Source organism: Myotis nattereri (genome assembly GCF_964212035.1).
Source record: "Myotis nattereri genome assembly, chromosome: 1".
Lineage (NCBI taxonomy): Eukaryota > Metazoa > Chordata > Mammalia > Chiroptera > Vespertilionidae > Myotis > Myotis nattereri.
The window spans coordinates 213,055,181-213,070,010 of record NC_138075.1 but is presented as its reverse complement, the minus strand read 5'-3'; the positions used below and the strand labels follow the sequence as shown (position 1 = coordinate 213,070,010).

The window sequence follows — 14,830 nt, the reverse complement described above, 5'->3', positions numbered from 1 at the left end:
GATTCCCAGTCAGGGCGCATGCCTGGGTAGTGGACTCAATCCCTAGTGTGGCATATGCAGGAGGCAGCTAATCAATGATTTTCTCTCATCATTGATGTGTCCATCTCTCTCTTCCTCTATGAAATCAATAAAAATATATTTTTCCAAAGAGTGATTGCTGATTGATGTTTCTTCATAAGGAAAATATAATAAAAGAACAGAAACCCATGCAAATACTAAACTCATATTCAGTGCCTAAAAAGCTTCTGTTTTAACTTTTTCCTATATGTACTCTGAGAAGTATTCCAATTTCTCCTGAGACATGGGACCAACCTCTAAAGTAGAATTTAATAATCTCCTCAGATTATTCCCATGTTCTTTCCCAAATGGCTGAAGAGCCATAATCCAAGAAAGGGATACTTTGAAAGCAAAGCCAAAATAACGTCAGCCAGAACTAGCACAAAGGAGAAAAGATGAGGTCTTTCCTTCTGAGCTCATTGTCCGGCTACAGCTAAGACAGAATCATGGTAGCTGTATGACTAACCATAAAGTATACAGTGCCAGAAGCTGGTCCATCCTTGCTGCTTGACACAGTCGATGCAGGGAAGAAACATCTGCACAGCATATGTTTCAAGGGACCTGGCATATATGGCATACTGTTCTTAATGTTTGCTCCTCTTCTTAGAGCTATGAGTTTTGACCAAGGTCACCTCTCCGAGAAAGGTTGTTTCCCCAGGTAGGGATTTTTCCCTGAAGTTAGGGAGGGAATAAAACACCTTAACTAAGTGCCAGGTGGGTAATTAATCACTTTAACCATGAACAATCATGCTTAAGCTACATAATCTTTACTTAGGATAATCTCCTTCACTTACTTCCTTGTAGCTTAATAGAACAATAGAGTAACCTTGGAATGGAGATAAGAAACGCCCTAACCTTTGGAATAGAATTTATAGGATTAAAATCAACTGGTATAAATACAGATGTAACAAGACAGAACTTGGCCTTTTTGGTTTGAGAAGCAATCACTTCTCTTCCAGGATTGTTCCGAGCCAGGTGGACTGGCAGGCTCAGAGAGCAAGAGTCTCCAGGTTCCAGACACTGCCTCCACTTCCGAAAGTTTTGGAAATCTTGTCTCCAGATTGCTGGAATTGACTTGCTCAACCGACTCATTCCCTCTCAGTGGAGACAAAGAGAAGTAATGCTTTGTGCTGAATCAAAGCATCGAGGAAAGAACCAGTGATACTCTGTCATTGAGCTTCCTAAGACTTCTGAAGATAAGAAGTTAGAGGAATATACATTTTCTTTTGAACTTTTATAACAAATATTTGCTCTAGTTTTGAAGTCCAGGACTGCTGGGGGTGTGAGTGACAAGTATTACAAGTGGCCTTATTCCAAGTCCAGAAATTCCTCAGCCAGATTCTTATTTTATACACAGTCCTGAAGTGACAGGAAACATGCCAACTCAATCCCTCTTAGTGTCTATGGATGGATCGGAAGTTATTGGCAATTCTCTTGGCAGCCAGATGGAGCTAGATGATGCCATGTCAGTAAAAGGGACCACCACTGTTCCTTTCAGAGCCACGCAAGAGAAGAGCATCATCCAAATCGAAGGCTACACGCCCTTGGACTGCATGTTCTGCAGGCAGACCTTCACCCACTCTGAAGACCTCAGTAAGCACGTGCTGCTGCAGCACCAGCCCATCCTCTGTGAGCCCGCAGTTCTGTGTGTGGAAGCAGAGTATCTCAGCCCTCTAGATAAAGGCCAGGTGCGAACAGAACCCCCCAAGGACAAGAGTGGCAAAGAGAATGAAGACCTGAGCTGTGAAGTGTGTGGGCAGACGTTCAGAGTTGCGTTTGACCTGGCGATCCACATGAAGAAACACAAGGACTCTTTCACCTATGGGTGTCACGTGTGTGGACGGAGGTTCAAGGTGCCCTGGTTTCTGAAGAGCCACATGCGAACACACAACGGCAAGTCGGGGGCCAAGGGCAAGCTGCAGCAGGACTTGGAAAGCCCGGTCACCATCAACGAGGTTGTCCAGGAGCAGGCTGCAGAGAGCATCTCCTGTCCTTTCAAGATGTGCATGGTTTGTGGCTTCCTATTTCCAAATATAGAAAGTCTCATTGATCACAGGAAGATGCACACCAAAGACACGGCTTCCGGTGACAGCAGTCCCCTGGCAGACTCTCAGCAGACGGGGATGCCAGCCCCGAGAGACGAGTTCCTGCAGTTCGTAAACCTCAGACCCAAAGCTCAGCCTGAAACCGTGAGGCAGCCCACCGGATGGATACCTCAGCTCGACCCAGTCACCACCTACCAGGCCTGGCAGCTGGCCACCACGGGCAAAATCGCCATCTGCCGGGAGGCGAAGGAGCAGCCCAGGCAGGAAGGGAGCACCGACAACGATGATTCGGACAAAGAAGAGCTTGGAGAAATCTGGAACGGGAGTAAAAGCCATCCCGAAGGTTCTGCAAAGTCCAGATCCAATAAGAGCGGTTGTACAGGCCTAGCACAAGATAAGGAGAAGCCTAGACATGCCAACGGTGAAGTGCCTTCTGGGGACGCGGACCCCAAGTTGTCCAGTAAGAGTGAGAAGCCCACGCATTGCTCTGAGTGTGGCAAGGTGTTCAGAACCTACCGCCAGCTGGTCCTGCACTCGAGAGTCCACAAGAAGGACCGGAGGACAGATGCTGAGTCGCCCACCATGTCTGTGGACGGCCGGCAGCTGAGGACGTGCTCTCCAGACGTAGCCGGCACCCTGGATGAAAACGGAGCCACAGATCGAGAAGGAGGCTCTGAAGATGGATCCGCGGACGGACTTCCCGAAGGCCTCCATCTGGATCAAAATGATGATGGAGGCAAAATAAAGCATCTGACATCCTCAAGAGAATGTAGTTACTGTGGAAAGCTTTTCCGTTCAAATTACCTCAATATTCACCTCAGAGTGCATACGGATGAAAAACCATACAAATGTGAATTTTGTGACTACGCTGCAGCCCAGAAGACCTCTCTACGGTATCACTTGGAGAGACACCACAAAGATAAGCAGGTCGATGTGGCCGCTGAGGTCAAGAGCAAAGGGAAAAACCAGGAAGCGGAAGATGTACTACCCATCGCCGACAGTGCGCAAACCAGAAATTTGAAAAGATTTTTCGATGGTGCCAGAGATGTGAAAGGCAGCCCACCTGCCAAGCAACCTAAGGGGATGGCCCCTGCCTTTCAGAATGTTCTGGGCAGCACTGTCCTCTCGCCAGGACACAAAGATACTCAGGATTTCAATAAAAGTGCAACTGAAGGTAGTGCTGATCAGCTAGGCAGACACCCTGCCCCTGCTTATTTGGACGTATTAAAGAACAGACCAGCGCCCGAAGCTCAGGCCATCAACCTCGCTCGCAGAGCAGAAGTGGCTGTTCCGCCTCATCCTCACCCAGACGCCACTGCCGCCCACAAGGCCGAGGCTGGCCTCAAAGAGAAGGCAGAGGTGGCAGCAGCCAGCAGAGTGAAGCCCAGCATGGACTGTCAAGAGAAACCTTTAAATTTATCCCTCGGGGCGCTTCCCAGTTGCCCGGCAATTTCTTTGAGCAAGAGTTTAATCCCAAGTATCACCTGCCCATTTTGTACTTTCAAGACCTTTTATCCAGAAGTTTTAATGATGCATCAGAGACTGGAGCATAAATACAATCCCGACGGTCACAAAAATTGTAGAAACAAGGCTTGGCTTAGAAACAGACGCACTGGCTGTCCACCAGCTCTAGTGGGAGAAGACGTGCCTTCCTTGTCCAGTTTCCCCAAGCCCAAGCCCAAGCCCACCTTCCCAGGCCAGTCCAAGACCCTGCCATCCGAGAAGGGGAAGCCGGGCCCCGCAGGCCCAGGCAAGGCCCCTCTGGCCTCAGGGACTGACTCTAGCACTTCAGCCCCCAGTAACCTGGAGTCGCACAGGCCACAGCCCAGCATCGGGGCGCAGGGGGCTCCAGCCGCCAGGCAGCAGCCCTCGGAGATGTTTGCTAAAAGCGGAGTTTCTCCTGCCCCGGAGAAGACCAAAAGGCCAGAGACGAAGTTCAAAGCCCCGGTGGTCTCCGTGTCCCAGCCCTCGAGCAGCAGCACCATCCATGGCTCGGCCGATTTCACAGCCAAGCACGGCGGCCTGTGGGCGCCCCCGGGAAGAGACTACTTCTGTGGCCGCAGCGCAGGAGTTGCTGGCCTGGAGCTCGGAGAGCCGCTTCCCAAGAGGCCGAAAGCCGGGCCCGTGGTCCTGGATGCGGAGCAGCCTGGGCCCCACGACCGAAGGGTCCTTGACCTGCCCAAGTACCTGGTGGGCCCCGGAACCACAGGGCTGCTGCCCCAGAAGTACGCGTTCCCGCCGCTGGAGGTGCTGCCCGCCGAGCCGCGGTTCCTGGCATCAGGCGAGATGGACTCCGCCGATGTGCTGACCTTACACTAGCCCTGCGGCGGCCGGCCGCTCTACACCTGCGCCCCGCGGCGCTGGAAGGAGAAAGGCCTGTGTCTTAGCAACACTGATCTAGCAGCATGCTTCAAAAGAGAAACTGAGAATTTTAGTGGGAATGCACATTCTCGGCCAACGGACAAGAAAACTTGATTTCCTATTTTGGGGAACAAAGGTCTTGATGGATGGATGTGTGCTCCATAACGTTGAGTCAGTTCATCCTTGGAGAAAGCGAGCGGTGAAAGCGACTGAAATATGCTGTGACTGCACTGTGCATACGCGCAAGGAACACCACATGCTGCAAAGTGGTTCTGTTAACTTTTGTACCAAATAGCAATAAAAACTATAGCTGGAACAGTTGAGTTGTGTACAAATGGAGACGGGAAATCTATTTTGTCCCTGAATAATATATATATATATATATATATATATATATATATATATATATATATATATATATATATATATTAGAATTGACCAAATAAGCAGAGTTTTTGCATACTTGAGCGCTGCTGAAAAGAATCATGTGGGCTGGGGGTGGGTGGGGAGAAAGTATATAATGCTTGCACCTCAGGTAAAATCGGTACATATATAAGTTGTACCTGCTTGTTTCAATACCCTGCGCCTTCTCTTCCTCATATAGCTCCTCACTCTGACAGTTCCTGCTATTTGTGCTCTTTCATTTAAGATGTACGTTTTAAAATTTTTTTTGATGATTTGCATTATGTTAAATTGTCCGCACTCTGTTGTCTTAAAATTTGTTAATGGAAGTATTGACCCTCTGAATATTGCTGCGTATGTCAAGGTCAGCTACTCCGATTTGGTGCCCTTTTGTCACAAATGCCACGGTGTCGCCGAGGAGGAGGCGCTCCATGGTCCCCCTGGGGAGTGGGTGTCTGTAGGGCAGCGCTTCCTCTCTGAGCAGCCAGCTGCCAGCACACCCACCAAAGTGTATGTGGAGCTACTCAAATTAGTCTCCTCTCAAATTAATCATTTTTGTTGGAAAATTCAGTTTTTTTAGGTGTTTGCTTAAATTTGTAGTTACAAAATTAAATGCTAAATTATACATGATACAGATATTGGAAACAATTTTCAAGGAAATTAAAGTTTGGGGGAAATTTTTAGGTTTGTATTGGAAGTCAGTGCATCTGCATTGGGGTCAACAGTGGGCATATTCAGACACGTTGGTTCTGAATAAGAACTTCTGGCCCGAGCCCTCTGGTAACCGGGGAAGAAGTGGCCTGCTTCTAGACTTCGGTTGTCTTCCCATTTTTGATTTTAAAGCAACAGCGTTTTCTCAGTACACATGCAATTTTGGTTTTAAAAAGAATAGAGCCACCAGTTGGCCAACTGGATGTTTTAAATTCCCGCCCCTTAATTTGCAGTTTGTAGCTGAGTTCTCCAGCAACCCCTGGGTTTAACATTTTACTCAGAAAACTGTTTGAAAACTAATTTTGCATTGTCATTGTTAATGTTTCTTGTCTTAAGGGTAAAGTCCTAAAAGAATCTTGATTTTTTTTTGGTTTGTTTTGTTTTCATTATGCAACGTGAACGAGAAGTCTTAACTCCCCTGTGACAGGGAGACCGGCCTGAGATCACGCTGCTGGCCTTGCAGGGAAGTGCTTCCTATCAGGAAAGCGTACACTATTAACCCCTTTTCCTGCTCACAAGCTGAGCCATATGTACATAATCTAGATTTTTGTTTCCATAGTTTTGCACTTTTATAGCCTATTTTTGAAGATTAACACATTTGCGAAGATGATTGACTTGATCATTGCTAATCTGATGAGTGTTAGAGAAAGCTTGCTCTGACTATAAGTGTAAATCTTAAAGGGAATACATCATAGTAGAGGGCTGAAACTTAAATCTTTATTTTAAAAAATCACCAAACCTATGTGAAAACAAGTCAGTTCATGTTATGCTGAAATTATGGGGGTTCTCATATTTCTCCTTCATAACCACATTTCTAAAAGTATAAAAATACCAGTGTTTTTTTTTCCTTTTCACAGTCTTTGTATTCCAAAATATGTTCTTATTATTTTTGTCCATCAGTATTAACTATTGGAATACTACTGGTTTTGTATGTTTTTTCCTTTGGGACAACAGTACATATAATAGAGGTACAATCTGTTGGATTTTTGTTCATGTATTTATTTTATTCCAGTTTGATTTATTTTAATTGTTGATACTTAAGTTGTCAAACAGTAGATGTTACTTGTTTCTCTTATGATATATTTCAGCCTAAAGTGATGTTATTATATGTAGATGTATATATAGATTTGGTGTTTTGCAAAAAAATAAAATAAAAAGACAGAACTTGGCTGGAGAACCTGGCAGGAGAATCTCGCTATGCTGAGCAACTGAATGCTGTTTCCGTGTCATTCCTTCTTCACCAACTCCATCCACACCTTTGGGAACCCGTGGACCTGCTGGGGCAGGACCCCAACAGATGGCTCCCGAACAGGATTCCTCTAGGTAATCCCCCTCTCCCCATTGAGAACCCCCAAACTCGGGATGGATAGTACTCCACCAGGGTGCTGAAGACCCCCCTACAGAGGATAAGTAGGGTAAGAAGGTGGATAGTACAGAACTTAGATTGAGAAGATGTGCCATACTGAGTCAAAAGAAAGAAGACTCTGTATTGATTCTTAGATTAAGAAGATGTGCCATACTGAGTCAAAAGAAAGAAGACTCTGTATTGATCTTTAGATTGAGAAGATGTGCCATACTGAGTCTAAAGAAAAAAAAGACTCCATATTGAACTTTTAATACATATGCTTGCTAGCAGAGGAGTTAAGGTTACTACTCCCAGTCAGACAGAACGTTTTATACAAGAAGTATGTCCATGCTTTTCTGAGGAAGGAAAGGTAAATGTGGAGGCATGGGAGGAGGTAGGCCCAAGGAGCCTTATCCTTAACCCCACTGCAGCCTTTCCACCCCTGGAAAGTGCAGGATTGGCAAGCTCTCCCTGGGGTGATAGATCAGGACTCAGGTAATAAAGGAAAGTGCCAATCCTACTCTTAAAATGGATACAAGAGAGCATTTAGGGTTTTTCTTTTTAATGCCTTCTTTGGATTGAGTAAATGCAGTTTATTTAGTTTTAACACATCAAAGTTAGCTCTTGACACAAAAAGAAAAACTGACAATTCCATCAATATAAACCTTTTCTATAAAAACAAGGGGGAGAAGAATGGTATATGTTAAATTTTTAAAAAATACAATGCAGAGGGTTGTACAGCAGCCAAAAGGCATTGGGCCTCCTGTACAATAGCCTCTGCTGACTCAGCCTGGCAGAAGAATACACAAACCAGACAAGAGTTTTACCAGATCTATTAATGATGTGGGGAAGAGGTTGTGTTTTGTATCTTTCCGGAAGGAGCAGCCTCTGCCTCCCTCCTGGGGACCGTCACCCTGGGAGGCCGAGTTAGCACACTTGACCACTGCCCGTCTGCAGCAGATGTGCAGCCCTGAGCTGGAACCACCTGTGCATTGGGAGGATCAAATGTGCCTCCTTTTGTCTGTCCTTATGTCCCAGCTTTGCCCCACATCTCCTTTCCTTTTTCTTTTTTTTTTTAAATCTGACTACTTGTTTGCTGGTTCTTTGGCCTTTCTCTTTCTCTCCTGAACACAGCCTTTTCTAGAATCTCTCTGCTTATTGTTCCAGGAAGGGCACCTACCTTTTCTGCCATGACTGGGGGTGTCTGGTATATGCCCCATATGTAGAGTTGTCTTGTGCCAAGAGCCTGACATCCTGGGCTGAGAAAGCCCTGTCCCGGGACTACATGCTGACAGGCCGTTCCTCCCTTGTCCTGTATTGGCCCCTCTAGCCCCTGTGTCAAGAGGGACCCTCTTCTCACAGTCCATTTGCAGGCAAGGGAAGCCCAAGGCAGGTGCTGGGCGTGGAGGCCATGGGGGCATCGGCTACCAAGGAGACAGAACTGAACCTCTTGCAGTGGGGCGCTGCTCCTCCCTCATTCGCACACCTCACATCACCCTGCTTGGCCCCGGAGGATGGCTGGTTAGCCATAGATGGGTAAGATTCCTCAGGGAAGGAACAACCTAAGACAGGCACAGTCACAGCGGGGCCATCAGGAGACAACTTGGGGGTCAACAGAGGTGGGGCACAGATCCTCACCTCCTCAACTTTGCAGACGCCTGAACCTTCACCCCTTATGAGGGAGGTCTCCTGCCCCCATGGCTGCTTTGCTTCCCTCGCCCAGCTCAGATCGGGACCCAGGTAAAGAGAGAGACTGGCTGAAGCAGCTGCCCTCTCACTGCAACAGGACATGTTTCCCATTTCTACCTTGGACCACAGGGAAAGGGGCAGCTGCAGGAATGGGCTCTGTCAGGATGCTGTCTTCTTCCCTTTCTTCTCCCTCTTTTTTCTAAACACTTCCATGCCTTGTAGTTCTTTTGCTTTCTCTTCTTGTTATCTCTATTACGCTCCATCTCCACCTCATCCTCCTCCCCAGTATCATCCATATCAGCCAACACAGAGGGCACAGCTGGCTCCTCCCCAGACGCCCACACCACCCTCAAGCACAGCCCTGATGGACCCATGATCCAGCCATTCAACACGCTGACACTTCGGGAAGCCCATCGCCAGTGACACCGCCCACTAGCCAGGTCAACAAGGACAACCAAACCACCGACTTGAGGACATCTAAAATCCTTGACTGAAGTGGCTAGCAACCTTCTACAAGGCTCTGTGTGCACTCCATCCACTATGTTTATTGCTATGCTCGCTATCATTGCTTGTCAGTCTTCTTCCGAGTCTTAAACAACCCAATCTGGGAGGTGGCCGCTGATTTACATGCACTATCATTTAAAAAATAAAAAAGGGGAAATTTGCCAGAAGCCGGTCCATCCTTGCTGCTTGACACAGTCGCTGCAGGGAAGGAACATCTGCACAGCATATGTTTCAAGGGACCTGGTGTATATGGCATACTGTTCTTAATATGTTTGTTCCCCTTCTTAGCGCTGTGAGTTTTAACCAAGGTCACCTCTCCAAGAAAGGTTGTTTCCCCAGGTAGGGATTTTCCCCTGGACTTAGGGAGGGAATAAAACACCTTAACTAAGTGCCTTGTGGGTATTTAATCACTTTAACTATGAATAATCACACTTAAGCTACATAATCTTTACTTAGGATAACCTCCTTCAGTTACTTCCTTGTAGCTTAATAGAACAATAGAGTAACCTTGGAATGGAGATAAGAAATGCCCTAACCTTTGGAATAGAATTGATGGTATTAAAATCAACTGGTATAAATACAGATGTAACAAGACAATAAAGACAGAACTTGGCTGGAGAACCTGGGGGGAGAACCTCGCTATGCTGATCAACTGAACGCTGTCTCCGTCTCATTCCTTCTTCACCGACTCCGTCCACACCTTTGGGCATCCTTGGACCTGCTGGGGCAGGACCCCAACAATACAGGCGGTGAAAACCCTGCACTATCTCACTAGTGAGGCCTCAGTCTATGGTTTATGTTCATTCATTCTCACACCTTGTGTATCTATCTATCTATCTATCTATCTATCTATCTATCTATTCATCTATCTATTTAGATGAGCCTTAAATAGTATTCTATGTGTTGTGTTCCTGTGGCTGGGCAGAAAGAGAAAAATATAAGACAGTGATACCCAGGAAGCTGGGCAACAGAAAAAAATATAAGACATTCAAGAAGTTCATCTGGCCTGGTTTTTGTTTTTTACTCCCAGGGAAGAAATGTACCCACCCTCCTTGCAGTCAAAACAATTGGCCTCTGACAATGTTACTTTTTATTATTTGTATCAAGTATCACACATGATTCATGGCATTAGCAGGTAAAAGCTACTTCTAGCACAAATAGTTAAAAATGTGAAATTCTACGTTTGATTGTTTTGGTATTGTGTTACTCATATAACGAAAAATGTGGTTGACACATTAAATACTTATCCAATTTTTTACTCAGAAAGATACGGAGCCCAAGACCCAGAAAACAAAAATGACCCAATTGATTGTCAGAATAAAATTTATATTGTCCATAAGAAATCACATCAAATTTTGACCTTTGCAACAAAATCATCTTGTATTGAATACAGTCTAACTCTTTCCATAGAACAATTAAAGTCGATTATACAATTGTGTACAATTATAGTCAATTTGTTGACATTCTGTTTCCTTATGTAACACTTATTTTTTAAATATTATACTTTATGTGAAATGTATTTTTAGAAAATAATTTCTGCAAGAGCCCAACAGGTTGTTTTAGATCTTAAGATTAAGTAACAATTTTGTTGAAAACTTCTGGAAAAATGCAGATACTTTCCATGTCCATATATTTTGATTCAATAGCTGTAGTGGTGACCAAAAGGGAGCGCTACAGATGGCCCTGGCCTTGATCAAGGAGCCCTGCTATAAAAATTGCTGAGAGAAAGCACCTCTCTGACTAGGGTGAGTTTTATCAAACCTTTGCTTGACTTGCTCCTTCTCGTAGGCCTGTAAAGGTCACATTGTTGAGATTAACTCTTGCAAGAGGAGGCCTCTTTTGACCCCTCATGTCACTCTCGATCCCATCTCCCTATTTAGTTTCGTCAGAGCTCTTGTCAAGCACTCTATATACACTGTTTTCTAATAATGTGCTCATGATTGTATCTTAACAATACCTAATGAATAATGTGAGATTGATAAATATTTATTAACTGAATAATGATATAAGGTACCAGAGGCTAATTAGGAACTCTAATCCAGGGGTCCTCAAACTACGGCCCGCGGGCCACATGCAAATACAAATATTGTATTTGTCCCCATTTTGTTTTGTTTTTTACTCCAAAATAAGATATGTGCAGTGTGCATAGGAATTTGTTCATAGTTTTTTTTTTTTAAACTATAGTCTGGCCCTCCAATGGTCTGAGGGACAGTTAACTGGCCCCCTGTTTAAAAAGTTTGAGGACCCCTGCTCCAATCATTGAAGGAAAAATGAATTTCTCTTTCTTACTTACAAAAAAAAAATTAATACAGAAACACCCCACTCACATAAATGAAAATCCTAAATAGAGACTAGAAATCTTCATTAACAAATTCATCACCACACCCCCCAAAAGAGTTTTTTGGAGTTTCTTCCATTTTAATTATTATAATTATGTATCATGCAGAATTTCATGCTTTCCCTTCCACATTTTACACTTCCTATTTGTAACAGATATTGTCGGTGACTCGTCCATAGTCTTTAGAATTTTCATTGTGTTCTGACCAACTTCTTATTGCCAGTGTTTGCATCTATGTGCTTGAGATAGACATCCTAGGCATATAAATACCCTTGTTGCCTTGATTTTCAAGTGAGAAAAAATTGTAAAAGGGTTTACATCATTTTTTATATATGTGATCCTCTGTCCTTCATTTACTATAACAATATATAATCCACTATAACTATTTTGGATTATTGGCTAGGTTGCTGATTACTAACTAAACACAACTTAAAACTTATATACAAGCTGATAGTTGAATTAAAATGAATTTCTTTAGTAGATTAATAGGATTTGCTAAGTACCAATGTTTTGTTCTTTTGGTAATTTCAGCAAATCATGGAAGAAGCAATGCTTGAAAAGTCCTTTAAATTACAATAATAAAAGTAAATCCTTGATCCATTTCCAAGTTAATCTCCATTTCTTCTTTTAAATGTATCTCTAATTCCTACCTTACTTTAGCAGTTTTTCCAAATATTTCAAACCCCTTCTGCATTCTTCTCTGAATTGTCTCTATGTGAAAATCTGCCTGGACATGTTTAATACTACTGTAGTACTTATCCAAATACGTCTTTATTTCACTTAGTATTTCCTCTTGTATCTTAAGACTATTGTATGATTTTGTCTATAGTACAGGAAACCATAAAGATAACAGACTTTCTTTATGTAAATCATAAAACCCTTCAACTGATTATTTTGCAATTAGCAAGGCACAATGAAGAAGTTAAGTTCCTAATATTTGCTCGTGGTTTACAATTATGATGCCGATATAATTATCTGAGAAGCTGACCAGGGTGCTGGGCATACTTAGTAATAAAAATAAGATCCATGTTCCTATGGCCTAGCACAATGAACTATATTGTATTTATGCAGCAACCTCTATAACAGAAAGGGTGGAAGTAACAAGTAATTAAGCATTTTTCTTATATTAGGACTTTATCCTTGGATTAATATCTTCAAAAATGTTTACTAGCGTGCAATATGTCTCAAAAATTTAGATGATTACTAAGTATATATATAATCTAATCAACGAGAAACATGCAAATTGACTGCACCTCTGCTACTCCCAAGCCACGCCTGCCAGCCAATCAGAGCAACTATATGCAAATTAACCCAACCAAGTTGGCGGCCAGCAGCCACAGAGCTGGAGCAAGCAGTAGGCTTGGTTGCCCCGGCGATGGAGGAAGCCAAGTTTCCCACCTGCCCTGACTGGCTGTGGCTTCTGGTTAAGGCAACAAAGTTTCAATTATAGAAGATAAATAAATCCCAGATATCTGCTTCCAGCCAGCCTCCACTGGGAGCTTGGGTGGCTGGGGGCTGTGGCCAGCCTGCAAGCAGCCGTCAGGCCCTCACCCAGGCTGGCCACACCCTCATGGGGTGAGGGTCTCTGCTGGGGGGCTTGGCCAGCCTACAAACAACCATCAGCCACTCACTCAGGCTGGCCAGGCACCCCAGCGGGGACGCCCACCCTGAAAGGGGAGTGGCCAGCATGAAAATGGCCTTCAGCCCCTCACCCAGGCTGGCCAAGCACTCCAGTGGGGACCCGCACCCTGAAGGGGGTGTGGCCAGTCTGAAAATGGCCCTCAGCCCCTCACCCAGGCTGGCCAGGCACTCTAGTGGGACCCCCTCCCTGATCTGGGACACCCTTCAGGGCAAACCAGCCGGCCCCCACCCATGCACCAGGCCTCTATCCTCTATAATAAAAGGGTAATATGTAAACTGACCCTAACAGCAGAACAACTGGGAATGACTGGTCACTATGACACACACTGACCACCAGGGGGCAGACGCTCAATGCCGGAGCTGCCCCCTGGTGGTCAATGTGCTCCCACAGGGGGAGCTCTGCTCAGCCACAAGCCAGGCTGATGGCTGACAGTACAGCGGTGGTGTTGGGAGCCTCTCCTCATCCTCAGCAGTGCTAAGGATATCCGACTACAGCTTAGGTCTGCTCCCCGCTGGCAAGTAGACATGCCCCAAGGGCTCCCAAGCTGCCAGAGGAATGTCTGACTGCCAGCTTAGGCCCAATCCCCCAGGAATTATTGGGCTTAAGCCAACAGGTGGTCATCCCCCGAGGGGTCCCAGATTGCGAGAGGACACAGGCCAGGCTGAGGGACCCCCCCCACCCCACCCCCCGAGTGCACAAATTTTGTTCACTGGGCCTCTAGTATGTTTATAAGAAATATATTTAATTATTCTCACATCCAACACCCACACACAAACACACAAAATATCTGTTATATGTAGTTATAAACATATATAAAACTTCCCTTTTTCATACTGAAACTATCCTATTTGTATTTTAAAAACACATTGCTGTTATGCATCAAAGAAAGACTGCATTACTTATATCCTAAGAGATTATTGATCTTTCTTTGGAATAGAACTACTCCTTCATGATCTATTATCTCTAGATACAGGCCCCTCTTCCCTACTCTCTTGTAAAAGAGAAATTGGAGAGTCTGTGCTGGTGGATAGAGGTAGTGGCAGGGCTACTAAATCAAAGAATGAATACTCCTTCCCTTGGTTATTAGATAGAGATCTGGTGCACATTCTGACCACATTCATCAAAAGAAAACATTTAGGGACAGCTTAAATCTTCTATAGTCCTGTATGTTAAAGACAGTATGTTTAAGGTGACCTTTTGTATAGTTTTATGCTTTTTTGGAAGGCAGCTATGCTCACCACTATACCACCAACGCAACCTGTTTTATGCTTTTTTGGAAAATAATTTTTGTCATAGAAGAAGTTTCTCCCATCTTTGAAAACAGCTTGCCATCAGGATACTCAGCAGTGTGCTCCATTAAAGGGAAGAACTTTCTCTATCAGGTCTTTGTAAGTTTTCTCAGGTGAAGCTCCAGAGGGTTTGAGTTATTTCAGATTCTGCTCAGTAGCACACAGAACAGAGCTACTGCATGGTCCCAAATAGGCTCAGTGCCAACAGCATGAGAACTCTGAAGTCCTTCTGTGGTGACTACAGAACTCAGTCTCATTTAAGACGTGATGCCATTGGCTAGAGGCTTCTCCAGCTGCCATAGAATACGATGTGGTAGGAATACCTTAACCTACAAAAGATCGTTGTTCCTTGGAACACATTGCTGTATCTCAGCATCAACAAGTAAACTAGCTGCGAGGTGAGAATAGAATAAGATTTAAGAACTAAATTCTGGTCCATGAATATTC

The 14,830-nt window shown here is 44.6% G+C and overlaps 1 protein-coding gene across 1 annotated transcript; it reads left to right on the top strand.

Annotated features, from left to right (window-relative positions):
- Positions 1–1,352: 1,352 nt before the first annotated feature.
- Positions 1,353–4,577, top strand: LOC308524870 (zinc finger protein 217-like; the record flags this gene model as incomplete). Its single annotated transcript, XM_081099473.1, is given in 6 exon segments — positions 1,353–4,418; positions 4,422–4,449; positions 4,452–4,486; positions 4,490–4,495; positions 4,499–4,524; positions 4,526–4,577. Coding segments are annotated over 6 exon segments (3,132 nt in total). The 5' UTR covers positions 1,353–1,433.
- Positions 4,578–14,830: the final 10,253 nt, after the last annotated feature.